Source organism: Schistocerca serialis, chromosome 1 (assembly GCF_023864345.2).
Source record: "Schistocerca serialis cubense isolate TAMUIC-IGC-003099 chromosome 1, iqSchSeri2.2, whole genome shotgun sequence".
Classification (NCBI taxonomy): Eukaryota; Metazoa; Arthropoda; class Insecta; order Orthoptera; family Acrididae; genus Schistocerca; species Schistocerca serialis.
Genome location: NC_064638.1, coordinates 709,096,178 through 709,110,232, shown reverse-complemented (window position 1 = coordinate 709,110,232; position 14,055 = coordinate 709,096,178). Strand labels below are relative to the sequence as shown.

The window sequence follows — 14,055 nt, the reverse complement described above, 5'->3', positions numbered from 1 at the left end:
AGGCATGTATTTTGACCAAAAATTAACTAATTTCTTAGTTATAAACTCAAAAAGTGGAACAGGTTACTACAACACACCAACGATTATTTTTACTATTATTATTATTATTATTATTATTAATTTTTTTTTTTTTTTTTTTTTTTTTTTTTTTTTTTTTTTTTTTTTTTACATAAGTAACAAGTGAACCTGGAAACAAGCATATATGGAATGTCAAATTTGAGACGTAAACTTTTAAAGCCATATATGGAAAGTTGTTCTTGAATTGTTTCCCAATTTCAGATTTTCATTATCCCTCGGTTATGATTAAAGATAGATAATGAGGACATATATTAGCAAATACACAATTACAGTGCTACAAATTTGTAAAAATCTCCCAAACTCTGAATACAACTGCAGCTTGCAAATACTGGAGAGTATTTAAAGTTAATTATTTTAACCTCATCCACAGGTTTTTCACAACCAAAAGCTTCCCATCGAAACAAAAGTTGGAGATGATCATATAGGAAGTACTCCCAAACTTGATTCCCTTCATGGGTGCTCAACCTCCTACTAGTCTCTTAAAAAGGTTAGGGTTACATTAGTAAATCTGTTACATTGCAATCTAAGGAAACATGACAGTCGAGTAATCTCAAATCCACATTATACTTTAACAAGTGGAACAACTGTGCTCCATCATTTTTAAAAAACAAATTCCATAATCAGATGTTGTCTTCCTCATTTTAAACACACACACAGCTCTCATTAACATTAAAACGAGCAGGGTTCCCAGTGTGCCCCATTTATCTTACACATTAAATATTTCTATAAAATATACTGTTGAATTTGTCAATTTATTTACACAAAACATCAAACAAAAAATACATTAAATACAGCAAAACATACATCATACTCCATTTCAGACAGTGCCCAAAACTGTTACGTTCCACATTTCATCTTCTCTTAAAGCCATACTTTTTCCGTTCATAGAACAAATCAGTCTTCGAACTGCCCAGATTAACTATTTTGGGGCAGCCATCTCTCTGTAAAATCAGAACAAATTATTCATTAGACTCCTTCCTATAGTTATCGTACATTAGGCCCTATATGTTACTATCTGTTAACATTTCAAGACAATCAAAATGTTAACACAATGATGTAGGCCTAATTATTTTAAAGTTTGTCCATGACAATAATTACAATTAACTTACATCTTTTTCCTGTATCGTACATTCCTTGCAGTAATAAGCATCAGAAACCCCAGGTCCTCCACAAATCACACATCGGCCTTGGTAGGACCCGTAGTTACACTCGTCACAAATACGCACCAGCGTACAGGGCCGCACGTAGGAGTCACAAATAACGCACTTCCCATCACATTTTTCACACAGGCGTCCAATAGCTAAGGAATAAAAGCCAACAATACAACTGCCCTTCATTAGGACTTAACCACATTGCTCTACCACGAAAGTAAATGTAACTAGAAAAAAATCTACATGGGCTCAATTTTATTTCCTTATGTTTTAACTTTTTTTAAAAAAAAGAAAAAAAAGAGGCCACCACCTCTTCCATTAGACTATCTCCGTAAGCTATGGTTTCAAATTAACATTATACATAAATAGGCCTCAGTGAAATTTTCTACTTCTTGATGATAATACCTGCGACGCCGAATGACAATGCTGTTAAGTGTTTCAACTACATACATCCATACATTAATCCTTGTTCCATAGATCATGAATATGACGTTTCGTAATGATGTGGAACATGTCACTTTAACATAAGTTTTCTTTACATAAAAGAATTAATTAATTAATTAATTTTTTTTCAGTTACTACTTCATATCTAAAAATTCATAATTCATCTATTGAGTAGGAGGAGTTGTCATTCAGAAATTCTTTTAATTTGCTTTTAAATGTTGGTTGGCTATCTGTCAGACTTTTAATACTATTTGGCAAATGACCAAAGATTTTTGTGGCAGCATACTTCACCCCTTTTTGTGCCAAAGTGAGATTTAATCCAGAATAGTGAATATCATTCTTTCTTCTAATGTTGTAGCTATGCACTTCGCTGTTATTTTTGAATTGGGACGGGTTATTAATGACAAATTTCATAAGCAAATATATGTATCACGAAGGTACTGTGAATATCCCAAGTTCCTTAAAGAAACGTCTGCAAGGTGATCTTGGGTGGGCTCCAGCTATTATTCCGATTACATGCTTTTGTGCAATGAATACTTTCTCTCTTAGTGATGAATTGCCCCAAAATAAGATGCCATATGAAAGCATGAATGAAAATAGGCACAGTAGGCTAATTTACTGATATGTTTATCACCAAAATTTGCAATAACCCTAATAGCATAACTAGCTGAACCTAACCGTTTCAGCAGATCATCGATGTGTTTCTTCCATTTCAATTTCTCATCAATGCACACACCCAGAAATTTTGAGTATTCTACCTTAGCAAGAGACTTCTGTTCATAGTCTATATTTATCAATGGTGTTATGCCATTTACTGTACATAATTGTATAAACTGTGTTTTCTCAAAATTTAGTGAGAGTCTATTTGCAGAGAACCACTCAATAATTTTCTGAAAGACATTATTTGTAATTTCCTCAGCTGTTTCTTGCTTCTTGGGTGTGATAAGAGAACTCTGCTGGATTTTGTAGTCTCTCTCTACTGTTAATTTCAACAATCTGCATTCTTCCAGTTAAGTATGAATTAAACCATTTGTGCACTGCCCCACTCACACCACAATACTGAAGCTTATCTAGAAAAATTTCATGAATCACACAATCAAAAGCCTTTGAGAGATCACAAAATATCCTGATGGGTGATGTTTGATTATTCATTGCATTTAATATTTGATCAGTGAAAGCATATATAGCATTTTCTGTTGAAAAGCCTTTCTGAAAACCAAACTGACATTTTGTTAGTAGCCTACTTCATTTTTACAAATATGTGATGCTACTTTTGAATACATTGCTTATCAAGAATTTTGGATAAAGCTGTCAGAAGTGAGATTGGGTGGTACTTGTTAGCATCAGATCTATCCCCTTTCTTATGCAATGGTTTAACAATAGCATATTTCAGTCTATCTGGAAAAATTCCCTGTTTCGGTGAGCTACTACATATGTGGCTAAGAATCCTACTTACTTGTTGAGAACAATCTTTTAGAACTCTGTTGGAAATGCCATCAATTCCATTTGAGCTTTTACTTTTGAGTGAATTTATTGTTTCCCTAATTTCAGTAGGAGAGGTGGGTTGAATTTCAGTTTTATCAAACTGCATAGGTACTGCCTCTCCCATATACTGCCTTACATTTTCTAATGAATAGCTGGAACCTATTTTCTCAACAACACTTAAAAAAGATTATTGAAAATGTTTTCTACTTCTAACTTCTTGTTAACAAACTTTTCATTGTATTTGATAGAAATACAATCTTCCTGTGCTCTCGGTTGCCCTGTTTCCCTTATCACAATATTCCAAATTGTTTTAATTTTGTCAGATCTGCTAATCTCAGACATAATGCACATACATCTGGACTTTTTAATAACTTTTCTTAATGCAGTGGAGTAGTTTTTTTAATGTTTCATTGTTTCGGGATCATTACACTCCTAGCTATAAGATGCATTTGCCTTTTCTGTTTACAAAATATTTTTATCCCTTTAATAAGCCATGGCTTTTTACATGGTTTCTTACAATTATATTTCACTGTTTTCTTAGGGAAACTGTTTTCACATATACTCACAAAGGTATCATGAAATAAGTTAAATTTTAAATTAGCATCATGTTCCCTGTACACCTCATCCCAGTCTAAATGTTGCAAAGTTTCCCTAAAATTTTGAAGTGTTAAATCGTTAGTGGAACACACTATTTTGGAGCACCGTTTTGCATTACTGTATGGAGTTATATCATATACTGTAGCTGTGCATTGTGACAGACCATTCTTAACAGGAAAATTTTTATTTGATTGAATTTATCTTGGTCTATGAAAACGTTATCTATCAGTGTGCTGCTTTCCTGTACCACCCAAGTAGGAAAATCAATAACTGATGTCAAATAGAAAGAACCTAGTAATACTTTAAGGTCAAGCTTTCTATCTGACTCTTTCAGAAAATCTACGCTGAAATCCCCAAAAACAATAATTTGCTTTCCTTTGTCTGACATGTAGCACAACAAAGAATCCAAGTTCTTCAAAAATAGTTGAAAATTTCCCAATGGGGACCTATATACAGCTACAATTATAAAAGTACATTTATTTAGTTTAAGCTCACATGCACATGCTTCTATGTGTTGCTCTACGCAAAATTTTTTAGTTTCCAAATTTTTCACACTGACGGATTTTAACTTATACGGCAACTCCTCCTCTCTCTATAGGCCTAGTGTCTCTACTTACATGTGCTGAAAGCTTATATCCATCTACATTTACCATTTCGATACCTGTGACTATATGATGTTCAGACAGGCATAGTACATTTAAATCTTCTATACGAACAAGAAACTCATCTACCTTTTTTTTAATCCTCTGATATTCTGATGCAATATATTAACATAATTTTTTACTGTACTTTTATGTGAATCTTGTGACATACTAACATTATTTTTCACTGTACTGTTATAAGAATCTTGTGATATTTTCACATCACTAGTACCTGCCTGTCTGAACTTTTAATTAAGCTTAATTTCAATCAATGTAGGATGACTGGATTCTAATCTTAGCCTAAAAAAGTATTCTCATGAGTTTCAGTGCCCCCCCCCCCCTCCTAATGATTTTGCTATCATCTCAGCAAGTTTACCCTTCCCTCTCACAATCACTATAATTTCTGCTAACTTTATTTTCTAAATATTAAATGAGACAGCAAACAATAATGACTTCTTGGGGTGAGAGGAACCACAGCAAAACACTGCGCTCTGTTAAATATTAAGTTTAACAATAATGTTTCACTATAAAAAAAAGTGATGGACAACAATAAGTAATTATCACTCTATTAAGCTTACCGACGCCAGGCTGTTTTCGGCAAAATATCAAATCTGGATGATGTTTAGCCATTATTAAGCGTTACTCTTCGTTTCCAAACTGAGATACAAACTGTACAAATTCCAGCACACAATTCAACTTCTATAAATGTGTTACAAATCTACAAACGTAAAACAACTGACAACATAGTAAACACGCGTCGAAGTACTAAACAATTCAAAGATATTCAATCGGTTACGTCAAGATAAAAATCTGCGAAGGATTGAATTCACCTTGGAGTTCCGACTGTCTTATTATCTTTGGAAATTAAGGGGAAATTTGAGGCAAAACGTAAAAAATGTTTTACGTTAAATATCTGAACATTTGTTTGTCAGGCAGATAAAATACAGTTTTCCGTACAATACTGCTAGTTGTGTTTGAAGATGCACTTCCAAGAATTTCGGATGACCTGCCTGTTGCCAGAAATCTCGAAGTTACTCTTCTCTCGCCGACAGCGATTGATCCCTCATTAAAATAGTTTGTTTTCTATCGACATTACTTTTTGTCGTACGATGCAGGATTGGTCCGAAAATAGTTGTGAAATCTTTCGGGAACGTGATTCTCGCTTCAGTTAGGAAACTACCATGCGAAGAGTTGCTCCTCGTCTCCAGCCTTTTTCTGAGAAATTTCCACATTTATTGTTGTTTTACGTTGTTACAGCCAATATAATAGCGACACACACTTTCTATTGGATGTTTGACATCGTGTTGCCCAGTCACAGTATTGACAATATTACTGCTTGTTGGTTCAGTATTGGCCTATTACAGGTTTTACAAATTGGTATTGCAAATAAGTACTGAAAGTATGCAGTCCCCATTGGTGTTCCTTATTTTACCAATAACTAGGTAATGAGAAGAACGTTTCACAAATCAATTTCCATATATCATAAAAATGCCACAATAAAGATTGCACAACGGCTCCACATTGAATATATCATGTCAAATGATAATGATGAGAAAATCAGAAAACTTCTTCATGCATAAGATTAGGTAACCCACAATTTATTATCATGATACTAAACTATTTTGATAATAATATTTGCAGCAATGAAATTTCAATTATTTTTGAGATCTTACGTTGGTGATGCACCTCATCTGATTATGGGAAATTTTGGTTACAGAACCCTGATGATTGCCTCTCTGGCATAAATATGTCTAATTAGTGTACTATTGTTACATTATTAGTAAGGGGCCTATAACAAGCTGTGAAGGTATTTCACTGTAGACTGAAGGATACTGTGACACTTCACACTAACAGTATATTCACATCTAATATTCCAGTCTCTATGCTGTCTTTATTTTTCCTTGTTATCTCATATATGTCTTTTACATGAGCATTTAAAAAGTCATCTTCCAATGATAAGCTCTTTTGTCACTCTCTTGATGGTCCTGTTTGGTAGTGCTCTAATGAAATGCCCAAAACATTGTGATCTGTTGGCTTTATTCTTTGCTACTATATCTTCTTATGTAAACATCATTACATAGTATTATCAGACCATTATTATATATGTCTCTCAAGGGTCTCTTAAGGATTTTGTTATTTGGGTTGTTGAATAACTGACGATGACAGGTGTAAAGAGATTATAAAATGTAGATTGGCTATAGCTAGAAGAGCAGTCCAGAAAACTAGAAATTTCTTAATGGAAATGTAAGTTTAAGTCTGTTCTAAAAATAGCCTTGTATGGGTCTGAAACAGGAATGATAAACAGTACAGACGAAATAAGAAAAGAATCTTTTAAAAGATGGTGTTAAACAGTACAACACTAAAAATTTGATAGGCAGGTATGATAAACAATGAAGACGTACTCAATTGTGCAAGAAGTAATAGCTCTTTGTACTGCAACTAAACTAGTATAGGTTGGCAGGACACATCCTGAAGCACAAAGATGGCTAATTTGGTAATGGAGGGAAGTGTGGAGGATAAAACTTGTTGAGGGAGACCATGAATTGCATACAATCAGCAGTTTAAATTTTTTGGAGGTTGTAGTAGCTAGGCAGAGAAGGGGAACAAAGCAGCCTAGTATGGACACCTTCAGCAAACAAGTCTTTGGACTGAAGACGATGACAACAACAACATGACACCAATATTTTCCTCAAGATTTTACTTTCAAATACTTTTAATTTGTTTTCTGCTTTTGTGGAATAGATGTTCATATGGGTGCAGAGTCACACACTGGTGTGGTTCCTGTTAATTCTGTCAGTAGATGAGATTGAAAAAAAAGAAGTCCGAGCAAGTCAGCAGCTGAGCAAATATATACTGTTTTCAAACCCAAACCAAGCCCCAGATGGAAGAATGAATTAAACACAAGACATGACAGTTCTTCCAGTACCACTTGATATAATGATGGACAAATGCCAGATGCTCATTGAAGATACTGGAAGACACAAAATCCTCCCAGAAAGGAATGATTGAATATTGGTACACTCAATATCCTCACTCTCACCAACAAACGTGAAGAACTAGTAGATCTTATGTATGGCGTAAGCTCAGGATGATGGGATTGAATGACTCTAAAGTGGAAAAGCTGTGGGAAGAAATCACTGAAAAATGGATATGTGCTATACTGGAGTAGTAGTAGTAGTAGCAGTAGTAGAATCCAAAAATGGGGTCGACCTCATCCTCCATAAGGACATAGACATACAGAAAGATGTCAAATACGCGAGTGAGGATCATCCAGATGAGACTAAGAGCTGGTAATATATAGCATACTGTTTTGCAAGTACATGCAACACAGATGGGATGCACCACAGACGAGAAAGAACATTTCCTTAATGAACTTGAAGAACAAATACCGGAGGAGAACATCATCCTTATGGGTGACCTGAATATTCAATTTGGTAAACAGACGAGGATGTGAAAATATCATCAGTCCTCATGGTTATGGGAACAGACCCCTGGAAGGAGAGAACCTAATGTATTTCTTTGTGTGAAACAACTTAGCCATTTAGAACACATGGTATGAGAAGAGCGAAAGTCATAAAATAATGAGAAAGAGCTGGGAGGGCAAGCTCAAGACTATGACAGACTTAAAAAAAATTGATTTTGAGAAAGAAAGTAAACAACATAACTTAAGCATACTTCCTTAAATTGATATTTTTCAACTAGCCATAAACTTTATCTCCACCCAATTGTATTTTGGCCAATTTAAAATGCCACTTTTTCTGACAGACTGTCAATATTTAAGGATTGAAGAATGAACTTAATGGGTCACTTATTTGGATTGATAAATTATAGTTGACAAACTTTATTGATGTAGTTTGCCTCTCTCAATATCATGTGACCATTGGTATATCTACATTAAGTGTTATTCTGTAAAGAAGAAGTGGAGAAAGGAGATGTTGTTTCATTCTTCAGGAATTGTTATGCTTTTAAGAACATTTCATAATAAGTCCTTTATAATAGTAAGTTCACACTGAGCACCTGCAGGAACTTTCAATCTGTTCATAAATTACCTTAAGTTCCATTCGTCTATTTAACAATGAAAAACAAAGTTATAGTTATAGTTTTTTGTCCATATATTATATTTCACAATGATATTAGATATGTCATGTTGCCTGTTTTGTAGACAATAAACAAATTGCTTAGAAATTTGTCACTGATACATTACAACTACTTTTATATAATGTTAACAGATAATCAATAGCAACACACTGTGATGATAGATACTAACAGCGTGCATTAATTTACACAACAGCATTGGATACTTAAGGAAAGTAAACAAAGTTATATGTCTATATCTACAACTCTACTCTGCAAACCACTGTGAGGGGCATGGTAGCATGTACATTCCATTGTACCAGTTATTAGGGTTTCTTCCTGTTCCATTCACATATGGGACATGGGAAGAATGATTGTTTGAATGGCTGTGTGGATTCAGTAATTATTCTGATTTTATCTTCACGATTCCTGTGTGAGCCATACTAGGTGCTAGTAGTATAATCCTAGAGTCATCATTTGAAATAAGTTCTTGAAACTTTGTTAATAGACTTTCACGGGATAGTTTATGTCTATCTTTAAGAGTCTTCCACTTCGGTTCATTTAGTACCTCTGTGACACTCTCCCATGGAGTAAACAAAGCTCTGACCATCCGTGCTGCCCTTTCTCTGTATACGTTAAATATCCCATGGTAGGCAATCTGGTATGGATCCCACACACTTGAGCAGTTTTTTCCATATCACTGAAAATACTAAATTACATTTACAAATACTGAAAACCAGTTTTTTAGATCATGTATGTTTATCCATACTAAAGAAAATTTAGACATTTATACCGAGTGGAAGCTCATTAAATCATTTTTGCATCAAATACACTTAGCCTGTATGTCCTTTCATATATTTTCAGCACTGCACTTTGTTTTCATTTTGATTCTTTCAGTAAATTTATTTCCACATGAAAAAGGAATTGTTTTACTCCATTTCCAACTTTATATTTACATTTTTCCTGTGGATTTGCTTGCAAGTACTCCCTCACTGTAATCCAAACACCCAGAGATGAAATGTTCCTTTAGTTTTCTTTTGGAGGTGCTCAGTTCCTTTAAGCTGAATGGCTGTCTGTTATAAAATTAGCTTCCTGCATTTGAAGGGTCTCTATCTGTCATTTTCACTCTTTTGCAGCAGATATGCTAATTCTCTCCAGTTCTTGCCATGAAAATCTCTTTTCAAAGGTGGTGTACAATTTACCATTAAAAGGAGTATTATCTCATACTTGTACAAACTTGGTGCAGTTAATATTTTAAATTCTTTGAATATGCTTTTGCAAGACTCCTATGGTATTAGTTTTGCTATCCATCTTACGGGTTTCTTTTGAAGTTTTAAAATTCTCTGAATGTGTACATCTGCTGCTCCTCCCCATATTGGTATACAGTGCAATATGTATGGGAAGATAAGTCCAAAGTACATTTTTAGCAAGGTTTCTGGTCCATCGTATAGCACATTTTTCTCATTAAGAGGATATTTGTACATATTTTTGACATATCTTATCAATGGGGTTTTCCCATGTCAGAAATTTGTCCACTTCTATTCTCAGAAGTCTATTATTGACAATTTCTTCTAAGTCTGCACCCTCAATGCTCAGAATAAAGTTCTCTGAGCTGTTGGTTCTGTTTGTTTCAAATTTTGTACACATTGTTTTCTTCCTGTTGTTCAATAAATAATTCTCTCAAAAATACCATTCTACCATTTGCATGTTCTCCTCTTCCAAGTTCTTCACCGAGTCAATGCTTATTAGTATGGTTGTGTCATCAGCATACATAATCATTTTTCCATTTACTGAAGGGGGGAGTATCATTTATATACAAGGTAAAGGACAGAGGTCATGGTACTGAACTCTGAGCCACTGCATATTTTACCTGCAGAATATCAGAGTAGACATTTTTCTCTGTATTTCTGGATTTATGTTTTATTTCAACACACTATTGTCTGTTTTCAGCTAAGGTTTTTATAATATCCATAGCTTTTGCTCTTATGCCATACCAGTCCAGTTTTTCTATAAAGAATTTACCAAAAGCTTTTGAAAGGTCTAAGTATACAATAGATGCCTTCCTTTGATGGTCCAGGGCCTGAGTTAATATATTTTACAAAGTTTGTCACTGCAGTATTACTGGCTCTCCCCTTTCTAAACCCCCGTTGTGCTTCTTTTAGGATGTTTAGTCCATAATTCTATCTTTAATCGCTGCTTCTGCTGTTTAGACAGAACTGTGGTGACTGTTATTGGATGATGGTAATTTTAATATTTATTTGTATAAGAACTCTTCTTATCAAATTTCATTTCGGTTGGTGACATTATTTATCAACTTAATTTCTGCTGTGAACTTCCAAAAAATGGTAACTCATCCTCAAAAACTGTCATTGCTGACATCTTTGTAGGTATCCACATCTACATCTATACTCTGCAAACCACTGTGAAATGTATATCACATTGTACCAGTTGTTAGGGCTCTTTCCTGTTCTATTCACATATGGAGTTGGGAAGAATGATGTTATGAAAGATGAAGTTATGAAGCCACTAGGAAAGTTGACTACACAAGAAAACTCTTACACACTATGTCACTGCTACCCCCACCACATAAGAGGGCACGGAAACCACCAGCATAAATACTATGTCTTACCCACTCTCAGTTGTAGCAGTCCTGTGGTACAGGGGAGGCTATGTCAGTTGACTCTTTTGTGTGGCTGATTGTCTACAATCGTGCAAGTCTCGCTGTCGATACTCTGCCACTGCAAGCTGCAGTGTCAACTTCAGAGTCTCACTGACAGGGTATAGGGACCACCATCAGTCTGCTGGTGTGCTGGAGGCTTGACCAGCAGGCCCAGTAAGCTGTACACTGTCTGCCATCATGAGGGGGTGTCCTGCTGCTGCCTGCTCCATTCCTGCAGCCAACACTGATGCTGCTGGCCTCTGTCAAAGAGTACTTCAGACTGGGCTAGAGGGCAAGTCTCCCAGGTGCACATCTTCAACAAGATCACTTTGAAGATCAGTCCACATAGGCTGCTGTCCACCACTTCCAGGGAGTGCCACACCTGCCAGCACCTGTAGACCATCGACTGACCCATGACAGAATGGTTGACCCATGATGTAACGGCTGCCATACGAGGCTTCCAGGACACAGCAGAATTGCCAGTAATGCACGCTCACTTCTGCTGACTGGATCTGCACTCGGTTGGCCAAATGGAGCTGCCAGCACCTGCAGAAGACAACCCTTTACTTTTGATAAATAAATGTTTTGTTGTGAATGATGTTTCCTTGACACTCTCAAGCATCAACTGATCCTTCTCACGGCGCCCTTACTGGATCAACTCTGAAAACCATAGGGGTCTGAATCTGGACACCTATAATGCACTGGAAATTTCTGTATGAAATAATATGTAAAATAGGGAAAGGCCACCACTCATCTATAAGTGAACTGACGTGCGGCACATAGGAACACACAGTACTGTTTCTATTGTGTGTTTCTTGTGCCACACAATTGTCTGCTATTGTGGTTGCCTTTCCCTTAGTTTACGTAATATTGGGCTTATTTCCTTTTGACTTTTAGTTTTGTTGGAATTGTTGTCGCATTAAATAACTTTTGAAAGAGTGTGGGCAATGGAGTTGAAATAATGTTTTATGGTCTCTTACAGAATACCGTCAATGTTGTCTTTCAAACTTATGCCTGTTACTATATAATTTTAAAACTCTTTCTCAGTGAACATTTTGTTTCTTACATGTTGTGGTTTATATTATTTTTTACAGTTGAGTACTTCACTTGTTTCCATGCTACACAGAGGCTATGATTTTATTGCTTTTCTAATGCTGTACAATACTGTTACTTGTTATATTCTGCAGGATGCATTTATAACAATCACATATATTGCATTCTGTGTGCTTTTCCAGATATTATAATGTCAAATTTCTAAATTAATTTTGTGGACTTCCTACCAATTTAATGTGTTGTTTTGTGGTCACTTTTATCTTTTTAAACTGATTTACTTTGATTTTAGAAGAATGCAGTGAAAGATTCAAAGTAGTACTGTAGCTGAAGATGAGAAGCAAAGTAAGAGCATTTGGAACATAAAGCTATATCATATGTTCAGATCATTTTCAAAGAAGAATGGGGCACGTGGAGGGTTATTTCTAAAGAGGTAAATTTATGAATTGGCATGTGGTCATTATTCCATGGTAACATCATCTTTTGATACAGTAAGTAAGGGCCCTACCAATAGAACTGATGTACTGACATTACAGAAATGTCAAATTTTTTATTGCTGGTTTCCTAACCAGATTTTCTTGCAAATCATGGATGTGTTGTGTTTGTGTCAAGTGTATGTGAGCTACCTTCCACAAAACACTAATGTCACAAATAAATAACTACCTTGTTTAGTTACTAGAGTGTTAGTAGTTACAAGAGTGTAGAGAGTGCTTTCATTCCACTCTCAGTAAATTTCTACCTACCTGAAACCAAATTTCATCAAGATAGGTTTCAGCTGGAAGGGTTATAAATACAGGCAAAAAAATGGATGAAGATCTTGTTGATTGGCTTGAATATAATTCTGAAATGCTTGCACAATGTGAAAATGCCATATTCTTCTAACTGTATTAATCTACATTATGGATAAATTTTAGTTAATATTTGTTATACAGTGATAAAAAATGTTTAGAGCTGTTTTCTCATATCAACACCAAACTACCATCTGTGTTGTTGATTTACTTGCAGAGCCAGAGATTGTCCTTTTTAAGAGACAGTTCAAGTGAAAATAAGTGCAAGGAAAACATTTATCAAGATCCAGATGAAGACATTCTAAAATATCACTTTACTCCAGAAAAGTATGACAACTTTTTCGATTTAATGAAAGCCATCTCAAGAAAGCACATGCATATAAGCTGTAAATTAGTACACATTCCAAAGCACTGATAAAGCACTACAGATTTGTTTTTGTGTTTACAAGTTACTGTTACATTAGTGAAAATTTGTGAACAGTGACCAAGAAAGCCAAGAGAGCCACAGAAATGGAAACACCTCTGCACATCACAACGAGTCTGCCACATCGGAAGAACACAGATAACCACAGAATTTACGAAAAGACTATGTAACATCAGTATGGCCTTATGGTAAAATTGTTTTTGTAATGCCATTTAGCCCGAAAATGAGGTTTTCCCTCGAAACATGTTGCTAAATAAATAAGTAATACAATAGTCAACAAAGTTTGTGACTGGTATTAAAAAACATTTACAGACTAGAACTTGCTCACTTACACCTGCTCGGGCCCATTCTGGAGTCAAATTGTTATAAATACATTCTGTCAATAATTGAGTGTGTGACATGCTGGGTGGAGGCAGCACACTGGCTGACACTACCAGAGAATCAACAGCTAAAGCATTCTTACTGTTGTGAATTTCTAGATTTTGTTGTCTGGGTGTAATTGACACTGACCAGGGCTATCAATCTGAGTTGGCCCTCTCATGGAACTCTGCTGGCTTCATGGCATCATGTGCTTTTGCACTACCATTTACTACCCCCAAAGCAACAGGTTGGCAGAGCAGGGTCATTGCACTCTGGACACAGCTTTAATATGCCATGGAGACAA

General features: G+C 35.4%; 1 protein-coding gene and 1 long non-coding RNA gene across 2 annotated transcripts; one reads left to right on the top strand and one right to left on the bottom strand.

The window, feature by feature from the left end:
- Window positions 1-811: 811 nt before the first annotated feature.
- Window positions 812-5,179, bottom strand: LOC126481033 (PHD finger-like domain-containing protein 5A). Its single transcript, XM_050104515.1, has 3 exons — window positions 4,975-5,179; window positions 1,188-1,378; window positions 812-1,019 (listed from the first exon to the last, which is right to left on the bottom strand). The coding sequence occupies exons 1-3, from the start codon at window positions 5,024-5,026 to the stop codon at window positions 930-932; spliced, it is 333 nt and encodes a 110-aa protein (XP_049960472.1). The 5' UTR covers window positions 5,027-5,179; the 3' UTR covers window positions 812-929.
- A 71-nt stretch (window positions 5,180-5,250) lies between these two features.
- Window positions 5,251-13,635, top strand: LOC126481043 (uncharacterized). The gene is made up of 3 exons (XR_007587501.1): window positions 5,251-5,982; window positions 12,472-12,612; window positions 13,185-13,635. It is a non-coding gene; the product is annotated as an uncharacterized LOC126481043 (long non-coding RNA).
- The last annotated feature ends 420 nt before the right edge of the window (window positions 13,636-14,055 follow it).

What these genes read in the sequence shown, in the direction of transcription:
- LOC126481033 (XM_050104515.1), bottom strand. Translation starts at nt 5,026, where the DNA reads ATGGCTAAACATCATCCAGATTTGATATTTTGCCGAAAACAGCCTGGC. An exon ending in CCGAAAACAGCCTGGCGTCG is followed by an intron (nt 1,379 to 4,974) that starts GTAAGCTTAATA and finishes TTTATTCCTTAG; the next exon opens with CTATTGGACGCCTGTGTGAA. An exon ending in GTACGATACAGGAAAAAGAT is followed by an intron (nt 1,020 to 1,187) that starts GTAAGTTAATTG and finishes CTGATTTTACAG; the next exon opens with AGAGATGGCTGCCCCAAAAT.